General features: G+C 42.7%; 1 protein-coding gene across 4 annotated transcripts in view; it reads left to right on the forward strand.

The window, feature by feature from the left end:
- Window positions 1–19,561, forward strand: part of ARHGAP10 (Rho GTPase activating protein 10) — a 328,794-nt gene that overhangs the window by 228,824 nt on the left and 80,409 nt on the right. For all 4 annotated transcript variants that reach the window (XM_059922584.1, XM_059922586.1, XM_059922585.1 and 1 more), the window contains one exon: window positions 116–275. In XM_059922584.1, the coding sequence (XP_059778567.1) occupies window positions 116–275 (160 nt within the window). The remainder of the gene's footprint in view (window positions 1–115; window positions 276–19,561) is intronic.

Genomic DNA, 19,561 nt, shown 5'->3' on the forward strand with positions numbered 1-19,561 from the left:
GTTGAGTCTGCCTCCTTGTTTTTAGGGAAATACAGAGTTGCAAAATACTCTGCATGCCACAGTTATTGCCCCTTCTTTTAACCAGAGACCTTTCTTCCCCCCCTCATCTTGTTAGTGTTTCAAATCACTCCAAGCAGAACCTCATGACCGTGGCAAATTTAGGAGTGGTGTTTGGACCAACTCTGATGAGGCCACAGGAAGAAACTGTTGCTGCCATCATGGATTTGAAGTTTCAGAATATTGTCGTGGAAATTTTAATTGAAAACCATGAAAAGGTAAAAGTGCTTTTTTTTTTTCCCAGAAGGGATTTCCTGTTTCGGGCTCGTCCCTGTGTGAGGTACAACTGTCCTCTTAGATTTCCCTCCTCTCTCTTTTTATTTAATGATTTTATTATCATGATGGTGAGCCTGGTTCTGAGAAGTCCTCATGGAGCTTCTGTCTTTGGATGGAGTTCCACAAATCTGAAGCTTACCCGGTCTTCTGTTATCTCACTGGTTTAAGGAAGCAACGTTTAATCCAGATGCAAAGGAATATCGGCAGTGTCATTGTGGACTGTTTATGTTTTTTGCTGCCTTTGTTCCTATCCTTGGATTTCTCACTCAAATTCTGTTTACTGTAACACAGGGAAAACATTTTTTGTCAATCTGTATCACACTCTCCCCAGAAAAACACACACAGCTGTCCCTCTCCCTGCAATTGCGCTAACAGTTTCCGGGGATTCACACACAACATCCTCAAACCCGGGGCCTCCAGGTTGAGAATCTCTGGTTTAAAATGAATACTCTCTTAGGTAACATATCCTGTTGTTTGTTTCTCTGTATTCAAGGGAATACATGATTTTTCAAAATACAATAGACTCTTTCAAGAACTTTTAGATTTTTTCCCCCCTTTATTCTGTTCATATAGATCAGGACCTTGCTAATAACTTTCCTCACTTTTAAGATAGGGAATTGGAAAACTGTTAAAATGCTTGGTCAACAACTTTAATTGTTTATAAATTTTCTAAAATATTGAGATTGCGTTATATGCCAAGTATGTATTAGGTGCTGGGAGGTGAAGATGAACATTACAGTTCCTGATGGAAAGCGGGTCACGATCTAGGGGGTTGAGCCCTGTTTCGGGACTTGTGTCCCACAGCACACATCCCTGTCTAACATATTATGCGATTGCCTTATTTTTCTAGTTGTTATCTATTTCTTTCTTCTAGATCTTTGAGGGCAAAGATCTTTTTGCACATTTAGAATAATACCTGGTATTCCTTAGGCGCTTGGTTAGTATTTATTTGGTGAATTAATGGATTCAGTGAAATTTCTGGGGGTCAGGGGAGTGGGAAAGAGACAGATGAAGAGAGGTCTGGTCCCTTTGCACAGGTGTTGCGAGAACACTTCTTGGATTCTTGTTGCGTTTGCTGTTGGCTAGAGCAATTCTAGCTGGTGCAAATATCGGTTCCCACTGAAAAGCTAGGCTTGAAACCTGGTTAGAGATTTGCTTTACCAGTATGGTAAAAGCAGTTTGTGTTGTGGGTGTCAGACATTGGTGGGGTTTTTGGTTTTGTTTTTTGGTAGCTAGTGGTGCATTTATGCCTCCTTTTACGGCCCCATCAAACTGTCATTAATGTGTACGGTGAACTATCCAGACAGCTTCAGGGCACGATGGCTACTATTCATTTTGAGAAAAAGAAATGATTAGACTATAAGCTTCGAGACAATGTTTAGGAGCGCAGCTATCATTAGATTAAATCCCAATTAAGAGAACTTTTATCCAATTTATTTGTGAAAATACTGGTTCTGGGTCTTGCTCTTGGATAAAAGGCTCTCCATCTAATGCCGTAGCTTCCTATTTTCTTCTCTTATTTGAAGCTGGGAAGATAAGTACACGATTTTTTTTCTGCTGGGAAATAGAGAAGGCTGCTTTCACCTTGTTAACCAATCTTACAGGAATTCCAAGTGGCATTGGCGAGCCAATTATAATAGTTAACAGCAGATGGAACTGGACCCACTCTCGGAGATGGAGCTTTATAGAATGAAGTAAAGGGCTTTCGGTTCTCCCTCTCTCCCTTTCAGTGGCCAGTCTAGATAGTGCTGTGAACGCACAACCAATACTGATTGAAGTCCTGAGGTTTCCTACCAAGAGGAAGTGAGATATTGACTTTCAGATTCTTCATTGAGTGTGTGAGTTTAGCTTTGGAAGCAGAGGGTTGCTTGGGGTTGGGTCGGGGCAGTTAGCTTGGATTAGTGAACATTTTTGAGAACTTACTATCCCTATTACCTCTTTTTTCCCCCCTTTGATTTCATCCTTGTCCACTTTCACTCCCAACTCTTCGTTCCTGCTAAAGTGGACTTCACTTCGGAGTCCAGGCTCTGCTATGAGGAAGAGTATTTCTGCTAACAAGGGTGATTGCGTAGGAACACTTCACAGGGATGTCTGGCCCCAGCTGAGCCATACGTTTTCTTGACAACAGATCCACATACACCACCCAAAGGAGCTGATGTTTGACTTGAATGTAGTGAGGGAGAGATACGGTTCCTCTTAATGTTTGAGAACAAAGGGAAAAAGAGAGAGGGAGGAAGGATAGCAAACGTTAAAAAGAATAGTCTCGTGAGGAAGGAAAAAAAATTATAATTCAAAAAAGGAGGGGAAACTAGCAATGAAATGAAACGGCCTAGGTGGTGTCTCTGAAGGAGAAGGAATGGGGGGGGGGTAATGACAGTAGAAGGAAAATGTTTTCTTTTCCTCAGTTACTTATTTTTCTTCCCTAGGAATGTGAAAAATGTTAACTCTGACTAGGAAAGTCACTAAGTCAGAAAAGGAAACTTTCAACCTATAATTAAAGCAAGAAAGCTACAGATTAATTTTGGAGTTAGAAAAAGACCCTTGGTTAATCTGCTTTGGAGATCACATTTTATCCAAGCCTCTTTGTTGTTTTCATAAAATCCATATGTACTTTATAGGAAACTTAATCCATATGTTTTGGCTTCATTTCCACTCAGTACATTAAGATTTTGTTTTAAAAGAAGTGTTCGCGGGCCAAAAAAATTATCAAGGTCTTTCTTCCCTTGCAAACCAGAAAATTGCATTTCCCAGGTAGAAAGGGTACTGTGAAATTCCCAAGGATTTTCAAATTGGGGTTGTGCCTCAAAATGTGTGAGTTCTGCATATGTTTTGTTCTTAAAGTATACAGTTGTCCCTCGGTATCTGGGGGGGATTGGTTCCAGGACCCCCTGCGGATACCAAATCCACGGATGCTCAAGTCCTTTATATAAAATGGCAGAGTATTTACATATAACCTGTGCACATTCTCCCATATACTTTAAGTCATCTCTAGATTACTTATAATACCTGATACAATGTAAATGCTATGTAAGTAGTTGCCAGCGTGTAGCAAATGCAAGTTCTGCTTTTTGGAACTTTCTGGAACCTTTTTTTCCAAATATTTTCGATCTGCTGTTGATTACATCCGCTAATGGGGAACCCACGGAGGACAGACTGTACTTGTTATGGATTAATTCAGTACATCTGTCATGAGTGCCTGCTCTGAGTCAGACATGGTGTGAGATTTGGGAGAAGTGAAGACAGTCCTGTAGGGAAAAGAAGAAATGGTGGAGAGTAATTGCTCTCAGACAGATAGAGAGAAAGCTGCCGAGATTTCCGAGGAGAGTTTATGCCCAACTGTGGGGAATCTGGAAAGTTTCCTGAAGAGGTGATTTGAGTAGGTTTTAGAATGGAGTTTGAACAGGTGGAGGTGTTTTAAGGGGACACTTCAGGTGTGGGGCATCGTGTCATCAGAGAAACAGCAGGTGTGTGTTCTGGGAACAAGAGGCTCCTGTTGGAACGGGAACGAGTGGTACGAGATGAGATTGGAAAGAGATCTGGGCCAGGTGTGGGGAGGTTGAGACGGCCACCTTAGGACTTTGGATCTAATTTTAGAGGTATCAGGGCCTCTCGTGGTTTTTAAGATTAAGCCTCATGTGCTTAATCTGGCAGCAGGGTTGGCAGTAGAAAGTAGAGGAATAAAAGACCAGGTGAGAGGTCCCATGGCATGGTCGTGAGAATGGTGAGTTACAGGTGGAGAGCATCGGTTTGTGAGGCGGGATAGACACAATCCAGGCACTGGATTTGTATCTCAGAAGAAGGTGTTATAAATGATGCTGAATATTCCATCCTGGGAGAATATTGGTGTTATTAATGGAAGGAGGGAAAAAGTGGGTTTGGGGCAGAAGATGAGTTCCGTTTATAACATGCAGAATTTTAGTTGTTGTCTGGATATCCAGAAAGATAAGCCCAGCAGACAGTTGGAGATGTGGGGCTCAACCTGGGGAGAGAATTTAGTGGGAGAAAGTGTACCATATGGTGTAAAGACATGAGATAGATGTGAGAAAGAATTCATTGGTGCGTCTGGTATATACGGTGTTTATCTCATATGACCTGTGTGTGTGTGTGTAATGCCCATTGCATATATATATGTAATGGTATCCTTATATGTGTACAGAATTCATATTACATATCTTATCCCTTTATGCATATGAGAAAAACCGAAGGGTGCAAGATCCCGTGCTCACGGCCACACAGCTAGCGAGTGGCAATGCCTGGGTTTGCACTAAGGGTTGTTCGACCCCAAAGCCTTTGCTTTTCATTACTCAGAGAAGAGAAGAACAATGTCTTTGAGAAATAATGAGATTTTACTCTTAGTGATAAAAGAGGAGCCAGAAGAAGCCCAGACGAGTTCAGTGTCAGGGTGGTCAAGGGGTGTTGTCAGTGATGCCAGTTGCTGTCAGGAGATGGGCAAGTATGAGGACGAGTGGAAAGCGTGTTCTCTCCAAGAGTGAGACGTCTGTTGAGAACAACTTGTAAGGCCTTAAACGTGTGAGTGTTCAGGAATGGATGGTAATAAGTCTGGATCTACTTCCAGTTTTTCCCATGTGACAGAAGAACAGATGGGAGGAAAAGTCAGGGCAGACGTGCTGGGGAAAGGAAGGATGATGGAGGACCCGTACACCTGCGTTGTCCACGGCTTGCTCATAATTCTCATATTCTGATCACCTGTTAGCTTACAGCTGGGGTGGGGGCCGTCTTCAGAGGAACTTCGTTAAACAGGTGTGTAAAGAACCCTGTCGAGTTACAGGATCTGTTTAAATTGAGCCTATTCTGCTATTTTATATATTTTTAATGTCATAAAAGAAATATATATTTATAATGTGACTCCCGCCTTTTCTCTGCCCTGCCTCAGTCCCCCAGGGCCCTTGAAGATTCAGAAGAGCCTTTGAGAATCATCAAAAAAAAAAAAAAGGAAACCCATATCAGGTGGTTCTCTTTTCATATCTGCCTTGTTTTATGTTAATGTTTAAACTGGCAGTTTATGTAAAGTAAGGTACATAATGTTACTCTCAACCAAATCACTTTACAAAATACATAATAATATGTTATAATATAGTTATAATCCAGGTTATATTTATCTTGTTAAGGATTTTCATTGGATTTTCAGTGTGATAGGTTGCTCTCACGGTCACTGATTCTCTGAGGGTCAGTAGGTTATGAAGTTTTTTTTTTTTTCCTAGTATTACCCTTTATGTAGTATAGTTTCTGTGGACCACAAGGTGCTAAGAGTTTGTTTACATAAAACTTTTCCTTGGTGAGGATTCCTATAAGTTTGCTCAAAGAAGCACATTCACCTTTGAAGTGAGCTCTGTGTCAGTCTGTCTCGTTTTTCCTGGTGAGAAAGCGGAGGCCGTTCGGGATGGTCACGCTTTGTTGGAAAAGGCTGACCACGTTCTCGTTCACGAGTTTCTTCAGTAGACTGTGCTTTATGCATCTTTGTAACATAGGTTGCAGAGTTCTTGAATAGGCTGTGTCCTCCAGTCATAGAGGAGCCTAGAAACAGTAAAGGTGAGAAGGACGTGTACATTTCCCCTCAGGTGTCCAGCGTAATCCCCAGAATATTAAATTACATGCACATGGACAAGGGTATCCAGTGGTGCAGTGCATCACTTTTGTTGACCTTGGGACTGACTTTCTGACCTGCATCCTCCTGTCTTTGCCAAAAGCTAGAAGAACGTGTCTCCGCTCCCAGGTTCGTGGTGGGATGGGTTCCCTGTTCAGGCCCCACCTGCAGTCCACCTGTGGTCTGTTTCTGGGTACAGGGCAGCCCATTCCTCCATTCCTGAAGCTTCAGAAACCACACCCAGCCTGGCTCTCTCCTGCGGGTTGATCTCTGTCCTCCTTTAACGCCAGTGAGGCCCAAGCGAGTAGCATGCAAACCATTTTTCACTGAGCGCCAGGAACCTTCCAGTCTTAGGGCATGCTTGTCATTTAATGGGGAAAAGAATTCTTTTTAAAAAAGAATCCAGCCTGAACTGCATCTCGATTGAGCTTTGCTGGCTCTGGGTTGCTAGGCAGCAGCAGTTTTCATGCGACAGGAGAAGAAATGTCTTAAGCACCAGCAACAACAATAAAACTCCGAAGTTTCTAAAAGGTGGTGTCTGCCTGAGTCATGACCACTCAGCCTAGAGGTCAAATCCTGCAGCAAGAATATTTGACAAATTTTCAAAGGTTTTTTTTTTTTTTTTCTTTTCTCCTTGCAGTTTTCATAAATGTTGTCCTCCTTGGCATAGCCATGAAAACGTACTTTACCGTTACTTTTTTTTTTTTTTTTCTCAACAGGGTTGTGCATTTTCTGGTGTGTTTAGAAAGAAGCTTTAAAAGCACAGAAAACTTTGTCTTTCTCCTTCCTTTAAGGAGAGTTGGAAAATAATAATGACATTGTCTTCTGCTCTTTTCATTTAGCGGCGGCATGGGATGTCTCTGCTGTGTGCTGTGCTGTAGCTCTGGAGATGGTAGATAATATTTTTCCACGGGACTAGAGTGGTTTTGATGCAAGCAAATTCTGTAACATTTTCATGTCCAGTAGAGACAAGGCACTGGGACTGTCTCAGGAAGATCGAAGAGCTACGGTGTAGAAAGCGGGGCGGGGAGGTTTATTCTCTGTTGTCTAAGAAAGCATACTCGGTCCAAGTGAGCAGAACTTGCTGGGAGGTGAGTTTTTGATTCAACAGAAGGCAGAACTCCATAATATTTGTAATAATGAGACTGTGTTCCTAGTAGAGATGGGTCTGAGGAGTTGGAGATGGCAGATGGCTGAGGTCTGGCCCACTCTGAAAGTCTCGGCCAGAGACCTTGGAGACGCAGAGCTGCAAAGACAGGTCCTGCAAGCTTGTCTCAGCGCTTGGCACTTGACACTGAATCAGTGTTGGTAGAATTCACAATGGTGAGGAGGCATCTGATCCTTTTCCTCACCTCCCTTTTATGTTGTTTATATTCCCAGCAATACCCAGAGTACTTGGAAGGGAAAATAAGGATGTAAGCGTGAGGGGTGGGCGTGGTGTGGTTTGTGTGGGTGGGCCCTAGAGAAGCAACCTTGACTTTCCTTAGGGGTCAGCAGAGTGTGGGGTGCTTATGGGCTTGGCTTTTGCATGGACAAAGCACCCCCTTTTAACTTTTCTTTGTAAAATAAAGAATCCGGCTTTCAGAGCTGTCTCTTCCATCTCTCTCAAGACAAAGTTGAGAGCAGTAATAATTTCAGTAGCCAGCAGAGGGATGATTATGTGCTGGTACCCAGGCTCCGCTCCTTATATGACATTTTATTGAAATGATCTGCAGACAGTATCACAGAATGTAGCAGAGCCGGCTCGAGAGTAGAATTCCTTGGGTTGGAATCTCAGCTCCACCAAGTTGTGTGACGTTGGTGACCCGGGCCCCCCACTTAACCTCATCATCAGATTCCTCATCTGTGAAAGAGGAAAAGCTAAAGTACCTATCCAGCAGAGACCTGTGGTGAGGATGACGTGAGCTGTTTTACAGATGAGGAAAACGAGGCTCAGTGAATTGCTCAAGTGGCCAAGCTGGGGTTTGAACTCCGTCTGTCTGCCTCCAAAGCCCACTCCTGACATCTACACCGTAGCTGTCCGATAATGTGTGTGTAAATATGCACATTTCATATCAAACAACTGTAATGACTTATTTGTGTTTTTTTCAAAAGACTTTGTATTTTTTAGAACAGTTTTAGATTTATAACGGAATTGAGAGGAAGGTACAAAGATTTCCAGTACCAGCCCCCTCACGCCCATGCATGCAGAGCCTCCTCCATTTGTTACAGCTGAGGGACCCACCCTGGCACGTCATTGTCACCAGAGTTTACTTAGGGTTCGCTCTTGGTGTTGCACCTTCTTGGGTCAGGCCAGATGCGTTATGACACGTGTTCGTCACGATCGTCAGTGTGTTTTCACGGTTCTGAAAATCCTGTGGTCAGTCTGTTCATCTCCTCCCACCCATGCCCTCCCCACCCCGCCAGCCTGGCCATCACTGATCTTTTTACTGTCTTTACAGTGTTGCCTTTTCCAGGTGTCATATAGTTGGACTCATACAGTGTGAGCCTTTTCAGATTGGCTTCTTTCACTGAGTACTGTGCATCTAAGGTTCCCCCACATCTTTTCATGGCTTGGTAGCTCATTTCTTTTCAGCGCTGACTTGTTTGTATTTTGAGAGAACCAGGATGATTGTTATGTAAATGACTGTTAACACCCAGTGGGTGAGGACGGGAAAGCAAACTCCTCTCACCTGGCCTTCTTCCCACCGCCCGCTCGGATGGCTTTCCTGTGACATACAGCCCACTTCTGAGATGCATTCTTTCTAGGCTCGGCAGGCAGGGTCAAGGCCTCTCAGCCTCACCCTTGATGAAAGCTGTAGCTCAGCGCTGGTGATCCTCCTCCTCCTTGTCTTCATCACCATCAGCATCATTAATATAGGATGACAGTCTGCCTGATACTTATCAAGTGCTCACACTGTATTCTACACCATGATCTCGTTTACTACCTGCTCAACGACTCTATACGTCTCACGTCTCAGGTAGACGTTATCATCCTTATTTTACAATTTGGAAAACGGGGCTTAGGGTGAAATTCGCCCACGGTCACACAGCTGGGAAATGGCGACGCTGGGATTGGAACCCAGGACTGTGTGGCCCAGGGGTTGGAGCTGTCAAGCCTTCCACTCTACGGCTGCTCCTTGCATTCTAAATGGCTTTCAGTGGAAGGCTTGGTGTTCAGGGTCGCTGTCTGATGGGCAGGGCTGCAGTATTCTGATGCTCAGGAACAGCAGATCTGGAGTATATGTAGATTGAACGACATCACTAAAAACAATATTTTGACGTCTCACATATATTTTCAGATATCTAAAATTACACCAAATAGTATAAGTGGGAAAACATAAATATGGAGTATCAGTTCACTAATATGTAAAGAACTGATTTTTCAAAACTATAAACCAGAGTATGGAGAATAAGCTACATGTTTTTAGCAAAACCTTTAGAATTAAAAATGATAAGTTTGTATTATATAGTATGTGTATTGTTGCAGCCTATACCATGGTAATAGAGCCATTTGCATCAGAGTAGGATACTTGCAGAGAAAAGGTTTTTTTCTCCTTCTTTCTCCTGGAAAGATCTCCTGCTGCTTTGTAGGCAGGGCTGGGAAAAGGGTATTTTTCTAGACTGTCCCCACTCATCTGTAGTGTCCTGTAAGTCATTTAGTACAGAGATGTCCTAGCGGACAGCCCAGCCCCCAACTGCTTGCTGTGGAGATAGACCCCTCCAGCACGTTTGTGTGACTTGGTTCCGCTCTGATTTAGGTCCACTGATTTAGGCCAGCTGGATGCAGAAGAGCAGACGGACACACTGGCATCTGGGCTGAGTGAGATTCTGTCTTCTAGAGATTTGGAGTTGGGATGTGGGGAAACGCAGCCCGTTACTGGGAGGTGGCTTTGGGGCTTGGGGCTGAAGAACCCCTGTGATGGGTCCAGTACCAAGTGGACGAAGGCAGTGCTCTGGGAAGGATCGGGAAGCTGGTCACAAGAGGGATGCAGAGGCGAGAAGTGGAGACTTGTTGGTTGACTCTTGATGGCCTCAAGCTCCTAATTCAGGCAAGTGTTGAGTTCCAGCTCTTTCTGCTTTCTGCTACTCCTTTTAATAAATCCCTTTTTAAAAAAAAAAAAAAAAATTATTTATTTATTTATTTATTTTTGGCTGTGTTGGGTCTTCGTTTCTGTGCGAGGGCTTTCTCTAGTTGCGGCAAGTGGGGGCCACTCTTCATCGCGGTGCGCGGGCCTCTCACTATCGCGGCCTCTCTTGTTGCGGAGCACAGGCTCCAGACGCGCAGGCTCAGTAGTTGTGGCTCACGGGCCCAGTTGCTCCGCGGCATGTGGGATCTTCCCAGACCAGGGCCCGAACCCGTGTCCCCTGCATTGGCAGGCAGATTCTCAACCACTGCACCACCAGGGAAGCCCAATAAATCCCTTTTTAATTATGTCAGCTTGGTAACGTTTTGGTTGCAACCAAGTCGTCTTTGGATAGTGTGCGAAAATACACAGTGCAAGGTTCCTGCCAGTTTGATAAATTCACAGGTAGTTTATTCATTAGCTTTGATTTTGGCTCAGTTTATGTTTCGGTGACTTCAGGTAGCCCCTGTATGTCCTTGAGGTCAGCTGCTCCTTGCACCCAGTCCTTATGAAAACAGAGCAAGTGGGTCTGGTCGATGTAGTGTTAGGTAGAAACTGGTACTTTGAGGTTACCCAAATCTTAACTTGTTGGTCGGTTCCCATAATTATATGATTAGACCTTCTTTAACTTTCTTCTTCAGTTTTCCCCTCTTGGACCAAGGTTGAAACCGGAAGTGACTTTCTTCTCAATTCTCATATCATTTCTTTTTTTGCCAGGTAATTGTTTTCCTAATGCTTGGTCTCCAGTATTGTACCCATTTCACCCCCCACTGTGTTCTTATACATCTCCTGGCAGGATGGGCCTCTGGTCTGCTGTTCAGTCAGTCAGTTGGCATTCTAAAGTCCACTCATGCATCCGACATCCTTTTCCTCTATCAAGAGCAGTAGTTTTGAAGCCTCATTACATTAAGACCCACTTTGAAAATTTAAAGAAAGCTTTGGGTCCTGTTCCCAGAAAGCAGTATAGTATATATACACAAAAAAAGTATATACAATTTTAGGAATTTTGGGGACTCCCAGGCCAAGAACCTAGAACCATAGGGAAACCAAGAGCTGCAGGACGATCCGTGAGGAGTTAGGGTCCAGAGCATTTCTTCAGGCTCGACTTTTCTTGTCTTTTGCTGGTGACTTATTTTCCACACTTCTGCTCAGGAACTGGGCGGGGGTCAGGTAAGGATTCATACTTTATTTATTTTTTTAAATATCTTTATTGGAGTGTAATTGCTTTACAAAGTTGTGTTAGTTTCTGCTGTATAACAAAGTGAATCAGTTATACATATACATATATCCCCATATCTCTTCCCTCTTGCATCTCCCTCCCTCCCACCCTCCTTATCCCACCCCTCTAGGTGGTCACAGAACATCGAGCTGCTCTCCCTGTGCTTTGCAGCAGGTTCCCACTGGCCATCCATTTTACATTTGGTAGTGTGTATATGTCAGTGCTACTCTCTCACTTCACCCCAGAGGAGGCATACTTTATTTCGTATGTTCCCCACTTGGGGCCAGCCACCAAGGAAACCTTTCATGGGAATATTGATTGCTTGGCTGGGCTGTCGACAGTAGGAGTCCCCACTGAAAGGCATTGTGCTTAAATAGCAAAAGGCAGCCCCTTTGCATTATTTTGAGATGTGCTGGTGTTCAGACTTCTGCCACAGGGGGCAGAGGGTTGAAGTCAGCTAAGGGGCAGATTGAAGAAGGCCCCTCTGTCCAGGTCAGGTCTTCCTAGAGCAGCCTCGTTATCTCATTTGAATTCTTTTGCATTTCCCTGAAGTTAAACCCGTTTTGAAACCCCACTGCTGCATTTAGTCAGTGATAATTGACCGTGTGCTAGTGTCTCAGCTGCTGCGTCTTTAGAATAGCAAACACTGACGTCCTATGCCACTGGTTAAAGAATATTCAACTGCCTAATGAATATTAGGCAGACATCCTACCCAACTGCCTTTAAAATGGCAAACACTGACGTCCTACCCAACTGCCAAATGGCTAAACGAAGGTTTGACGGTCTTAGCTCATGGACCCTGGGGTGTAATTGTTCTCTGTCTCCTAGACTTCCATTCATCCTCCGATTTCCACTGGAGCTAAAAGTCAGAGTGGGTACAGTGACTGCTTGATGAAGCAGGCTGCCACCGAGGGTCCTCCAAATCGAGGTCTTCCCATTAAGTCTAGTGCCTGCCTCCTTGGGTGTGTCCGGGGTCCTCAAGACCACCCCTGTGTCCCGGGATTTGCTGGAAGGACTCACGGGACTCAGCGTGTGGTTGTACTCACAGCTTAGGTTTATCACCGTGATGTAGTGAGGACACGCCAAGGAGACGATGACGACACAGCTGGGGTCTGGAGGAATCACTGGAATTTTCCTTATGCTCTCACCTCCGCGGAGGGGTCACACACAGCGGACTCTTCCCCCAGCACCGAAAATGCAGCCACAAGCGTATAACGTGTCTGTCCAGGGAAGCGCCTTAGAGACTCAGTGCCTGTCGGGAGATAGTCATATCGGCATCCTTTGCTGAGCGGGTACCGAATTCCAGACTCCCAGAAGGAAAGCCGGTGTTCTGCATCACACCAGCACGTGCACATTTATGTGGAGACGGTTGAGGCACAGTGGGCCCTCCTAAGCATTTTGGGAATGTTTTATATCAGTTTAGAGAACTGTTGATCAGCCAAGTTCCCAGACGTCAACCAGGGACCAGCTCTGCAAGCAGGGTTTTCTAAGGATGGCCTTCCTAGGCCTGCCCTGTTTCCTCTTTTCTGTACACCAGGCATCTTTTACCTGCCATGGTGAGGAGCTTGAGGGGCAGCGGTGAGGGTGAGTTCCTATTTCTCCTGCAAGGATGTTCTCTGTCATTGGGATTCAGAGCCCTTCCTCTTTTGCTTTGGAAGCAGCTTCCTTATTCTAGCAGGAAGTGCCCATTGTAAGCACTGTTGAAAAGTGCGGGGCGAGTTTTGCCGAGGAGCATGGGAATCGAGAAGGATGTGGTCCGTACACGTTAAGTAAATTTCAAGCCATGCCGCCTTATGTCACTGGATTAATTTGGCACAGGATGAAACGTCCCTCAAAAGCCTTCCTTGTTTTAACTTTCCACTTGGTTGATTTCTCCTTAAGAGTGACCCCAAAGGGCAGGAATCAGTTTTGTTAGCTTTGTTTCTGTCTTCACCCTTAAGCTCTGTTGAGTGCTGTCTTTGGGGCCCCACGTTCTCTCAAGGATCAAGGTGCTATCATGTCTGTCCTGCCCCCTCCCTTTTGCATCTGCTCAAAACCCACCTCCTTGTCTCAGCCTGGGCATCGTGGTATCTGGGTGACACCGACCCTCCTCAGATCCGCTCCTTCTTCTATTTAATCTTCTGGAATTTTCTCCAAAAAACCTTTTTGTTACAAAGTTTGGAGAAGTCCCTGCAGCCTTTAGTCCGTATTCCTTAGGTGAGCTTTCCACCCAGTATTAACACTGTCTTCCTCCTCCCACGAGCTTTCTCAAGGTCATTATTTCTTTTCATGCAGATATTTGAAAAATTATTACCTAACTCGCCTTTTTTTTTGGGTAGGGGTGGATATCTTAATGATACCCATACTAAAAGTACCCCCTAATCCAGAGCGATTTAGGGGGAGGGTTGATTTTTTACTTCAGTCCTCTCCTGACCAAGTAGTGGTGAATTCTGTTGATCTTGGTGCAGAAGTGTGTGTTTGTTGTTACGCTAACATACAAGTATCTAGAATTCTAGAGTAGAGTAAAACCTAATCACCTAAAGCTTCCTAAAGATATGTATATACAGTACATAGCCTGGAATCTGCTTTAAAATAATCTGGGTGATGTGGATGAACTAAGATTGGTCATCGGTTAGTGACTGAAGTAGGTAGGTGATGTGGACATAGGAGTTCATTATAGTATTATTTTTACTTGTATATATATGTCTGAAATGATTGATGATAAAAGTTAAATGACCTGACATTTGCTGCTGGCATCATTTCTTTTACACAGTTCATTATTCATTCAGCAAACATTTTAAAAGCTGTTCCTTGCCTTGTAGTATATGGACAGGGACAAAAGATTACAAAAAAAAAGCAGGTCTTGCTTTCCAGAAGTCCAGCATTTAGCGAGAAAGACAACAGTGCAACTAACTCTGACACAGCCGAAGTTTAGTTCCCTGACCTCAAGATAATGTGTTTGAGTTTGGACCTCTGAGAAGCTAGTCGCTTTCTTTGTCCGAAGCCAGGTTAAGACCATTTTTGCACTGGAAAGACTTCATGTACTAGGCACCCCTTGGTGAATCACCTTAGTTGTTTCTTCAGAAGATGTTTACCCCTTCCATTCGCAGCAGTGAGCGAGGCCTGCAGGGGATAGAGTGGGTGTAATTATGAAATGCAAGGTTCCTTTTCCTTAGCACACTAGAATGTTCGGAAGAGACTCGGCTCTAAGGGCTTCCTGAGCCCTGGTGCTCCAGACTGGCTAGCTCTAGTTCAGACCAGGAATCAACCAGCTAATGCCGAGAGGGTAGGAAGCGTGGGTTTGTCTGCAGTGTACAGATTCAGGCAAGAAACTGAAGCTTGGGGAGTTGATATTAACCAACCCAAGGTCACACAGCTTGCTTTATTCATTTACAGCCTGCCTCGTTCCAAAAAGGATTTCAGGCCATGAAGCCACACAGTTAGAAAGTTCCTTGTGGTCCCTCTAACCATCCCAAGAAAAACAAGGCTGTATTTTTTTTTTTTTCTTTTTGAGCTTAAATGGTGCATAGTGTTTCAGTCAGTATTACTGCATGGATAGCTCCAAATTTAAATTGCACAAAAGTGCTTATGTATGTCTCTGTTGGAATGTGTGGGAGCCATAAAGGAAATCTCTGTATTTGATTTCATAAAGTCATGAGCTTTCTATAGTCGCTTGAGCCACACATGCCAGTGCCTGGTTGTGTGCATGAGAAAGTTATTCATCACTGCACAGCTGGTGTGTTGTTTGTCATCATTATTCCTTATTCTTAATTACCAAAAGTGCACATGGGCTACAGACTGTAGATGGTGCCAAACCAAACCTCTAAAGTGGTTGAATTAATAGGTTTGGAGGAAGATTTATAATCCTTTGTAAATGATAGTAATTCTGTGTTATGTTCATAGAAAGAAACAGTGCACATCAGAAACTCACTCAAAATCTGGATCGTAATCTCAAGTATATTATTATTCTCTATATCTACCTCCTGTTCCCTTTTGTTTGTTGCTGAATCAACTTTGCTTTTTTGTGTGTATTGAAAATGGAATTTATTTATAGGCTGTGCTTTTTTTTTTTAAGGTAATTTTTTTTCCCCCTACCTCAGCAGTAAGTAAAAGTGGAGACATTCTTTCTCCAGGGAAGGCTTCAAACGCTTGGTTTCTCTGGAATGTCATTTCTCTTTAGGCGGAAATGAGGGAAATGACCACTAAGAGGATTAGTCATCATTTTCAAAATTTAATGAAGGAATTAAGTCATTTGTGATTAATGTGCTAATAAGCTCAGAGTCCGCTGTACTTATGGATAGATTGATGTAGAAAGGTCCTTGGAGTGATAATTGTTTCATGTGTATAATCATTTTATTCCATGGTTCCTGCAGGATTGCTTCCTACAATGCCCAGGGCCACAAACACATCCACAGTTGAACTTTTTTGGAAGTCTGCTGTGGCTTTAGCCCAATTCCACGTAACTTAAAATTCTTTTGACTTTATTATTCAGATGAATCCAACCTATTGTAAATTGTTTATAATTCTCCATTCTTGGCAGCTTTCCTGTTCATTACTCTAGGTCAGCGATTCTGAACCAGTTTTTATGCTTTGTACCCCTTTGAATTTGGGAATTTGAAAGGTAACAATCCCACTTTCTGAAAAAATCCAAATGCATATATGCCATTTGCGTATGAATTTAGGGCATATACTAACACTGAAGAGACCTCAGTTAAGGAACCCCTGCTCTAGGTGAAATTAACTTGGGTGGTATTGAAATAATGTAATAAAAACATGTGGCCCATTAATACAATGTGCAGAGTGGGGGAAGTGAAGTTCATCAAGTTATAGGTTTCCACATGTGATGGTTTATTACTTTTTACTTATGGTTTATTACTTTTTACTTATTTACTTTTTACTGGTAAATACTTATGTATTTACCAGTATTATTTATCGTCCATTTATTATCTCAGACACATGCTTTCTGATGGCATAAAGGTAAAGACAGATCTTTAAGAGTAAAGACAGATCTCAAAATGTTGCAATATAAACCAAAAATAGGTTAAAAAAGGGAGAAAACCCTTTGGTATCAGCCAAATGGAGGAAAAAGCCTAGAGACCACCAAATGGAGTTTTCCGAAAAGTGGCCTGGGCCGTCTCTGTTTTACTCCTAACTTGACCTTCCACAGACACGGTATGGGGCAGCCGCACATGCAATCCTCAGACACCTCCTTTTGGAGGGAGGTGGAGGAGATGGTTTGGGCAGCTTCGGGTAAAGATGTGCAATTTCCACAGAGGTCGAAACTCCTCCTGGCCACCCAGCAATTCTGCCAGAGTAGGTGGGGCGTGACAGATCACACTCTGTCTCCGAGACACTCCAGGGTCAATGATCTTCAGCAGTAAACAGAAAGTCAGAAAGAAGACTTCAAGACGAAAAGAGCTTCTGCAAGAGAGGAAGACAGGGAGAATGAACGCTGAGAGTAGGAGAGGAGTGTCGTTTGCCACCCTGATAACTTTCAGTGTGAGCAGCTAGAAGTCATCCTCTCTTATGTGGTCCATCTTCTGCCTGGAGAATGATGAGGAAGTGTTTGATAAACTGGCCACCTAAGACTGATGCTCCTGGTGGGGGCTGAAGGGCCAGGCCCTCTGCAGGAATCGTGTGTAGCCCAGGCAGAGGGAGTGAACACAGATACGGGCATTTTGGCAAAACTGCAGAGATAAGGTCAGAGACTATACTGCATACAGGCCCTGGCTGAGTCCTTGTTCTCCCCATAACCAGTGGTTATGATGGAATTGTATCGTCTCAAAATTCATATGTCGAAGTGCTAGCCTCCAGTGTGACTCTATTTGGAGATGAGGTATTTAAGGAGGCAATTTATGTTAAAGGATGTCAAAAGGATGGGGCCCTAATCTAATAGGGCTGCTGTCCTAGTAAGAAGAGGAAGACACACCCAGGATGTGCATGTGCAGAGGAAAGGCCACGTGAGGACATAGTGAGAAGGAGCCACATACAGGCAAGCCAAGGAGACAGGTCTCGGAAGAAACCAGCCCTGCCGGCACCTTGATCTTGGGCTTCCAGCCTCCAGAACTGTGAGAAGTAGATTTCTGTTGTTCAAGCCACCTAGCTGTGGTATTCTGCTGCGGCAACCGTAGCAGATGAATCCACTATTCTCTCAGGCTGCAGAACCCTGGGCAGGCAAAACTGTAGTGCATGGAAGAAGGAAACAGATTTCCAAAACATGGGAAGAGATTCAAGGAGATGTCACCCGAAGTGTAGTGGTGTGAATAGAAAGTGTTCACAAAGCTACCCATTTAAAACATTAGTATAATTGAAATCAACCCAAAATATCCAGTGTGGAGTCTATGTGAATATCTTGCAGCAGAAGGGGAAAAAATGTAAACTGTAGATGAAGAATCTATTTTGGAAGAAATACTGATCTAAGGAAGAGGAGAAGTGAACTTACTAAAATTTATCTCTCTGGGAGAACTAAATATTCAGTAAAATGGGAGTTCAGAAATAAAGTGAAGAGAATTTTTTTTAAAGGCGCATGCTGAGCTAAGAAAACAGACTGATACCTCCAATGACGTTTCAAAACAAATGAACAAATTAAAAATGGAAATGAATAGAATCAAAAATTAAAGAAACATGTGATGATCATTGATGAAATGGTCCCATTCAATGAAAGGAGAGAGACAGATGGAAGAAGTCAGGGAAAACAGGCGACATGGAGGGTGAAGATGACGCAGTGCAAGAAAGATGTGGTCCCAGGGATACAGAACCAAGTACATAGATACAAATAATTTTAATGATAAAAATAAGAGTTTTTTTCCCTGAATCAAAGTGAGACCTTAATCTGATCAAAGTATTCACTGAATTGCAGGAAACATCAATTCTGAATTTTAAGTCATTCAGAATTATTCATATAGAGACAGAGTGTGGTTTAGTTATTGGATTTTTGAGGAAAAATCAAAATTCCACTGGGAGGACACATCTGGTTGCCTCATATTTTTCTACAGCAACTTGAAAAATAATAAAGCAGTGTTTATAAGTCTTGAGTATCTATTTTTGGCCACAACGAAAAATCGGACATTTCAGGAGGCAGAAAAGAAATGCAGACCACTTTTTCTGATCCGTATCACTCTAAATCCAGAAAATTTTTAACAGTAATAATTATAGAAGCAAAAAAAAAAAGTCTGGTCATTTGGAAATTTAAAAACTTTCATGATTTGTGGATCAAAATAGAAATTAAAAAAAATTGTCCAATATCTAGAAAAATATTATGAAAACAGCACATTAAAACTCAGAGGATAGGGCAAAAATTATGTTCTGAGGGAAATTTATAACCTTAAATAACTAAGAAAGAATGAAATAAGCTTCCGCTCACCCACCTCCCCCTAAATTTGAAGAAAATAATAAATATAAAAAATTAAATTAATTAGAAAAGAAAAAAGGTGGCTTTTATAAATACCTCCTATATTTTTGAGGGATTATGGAGCATAAAATAGATACACCATGGGCTAGGTTAGTCAAGAAAAGGGTGGGAGAGATGGCTTGCATATATAAATAGAAACAAATGTGGAAATGATCACAGATGCACAGTGTATAGAATTTTGAAAATCTGAATGAAATTAGTGAACTAATAATGAGAGAAACTGAGACATTTTTCAAAGAGCTACCATCTATTCCCTAAGAAACACCAGGCTTAGATATTGTCACAGGTGAATGCATTTAAACTTGGAAGAAACAGTTAAATCTGTTGGTATTTGAACTGGTCCACAGCATAGTGAAGGAAGACTTCAAATTATTTTTTTGACGCCAGTAGGGCACTAACAAAGCCTGTCAAAGATAAAGTTGTAGATCAATTTTACTTACGAATATTTATGCAGAGATCTTAAATAATACACTAGCAAATAACAGCAGCACTTTAAAGAGTATAATATTTCAATCTAAGCTGAGTTCATCCCTGAAATACAAGGGCAGCTCAGTATTAGGAAATACATTAATATAATATACCATATTACTAAGTCAAAGGAGAAAATCTTTCAGCAGATGCCTAAAAGCACTTGACAAAATTTACATAAATCCTAATAAAATAACAAAGTAGAAATTGTGGATACTTCCTTAAAATGATTTAAAATGTGTATTTTAACCCTTAAGGTAGTATTTTTGTTTAATTATTGAAATGCTTTAGATGTTGAAATTCTGACTTGATTCATTGTTACTGATTAACTATTGTCCTAGGATTACTAAACAAGAAAAGAGGGGGCGGGGTTTCCCTGGTGGCGCAGTGGTTGGGAGTCTGCCTGCCAATTGCTGAGCCTGCGCATCTGGAACCTGTGC

The sequence above is a fragment of the Balaenoptera ricei genome, chromosome 5 (assembly GCF_028023285.1).
Source record: "Balaenoptera ricei isolate mBalRic1 chromosome 5, mBalRic1.hap2, whole genome shotgun sequence".
Lineage (NCBI taxonomy): Eukaryota > Metazoa > Chordata > Mammalia > Artiodactyla > Balaenopteridae > Balaenoptera > Balaenoptera ricei.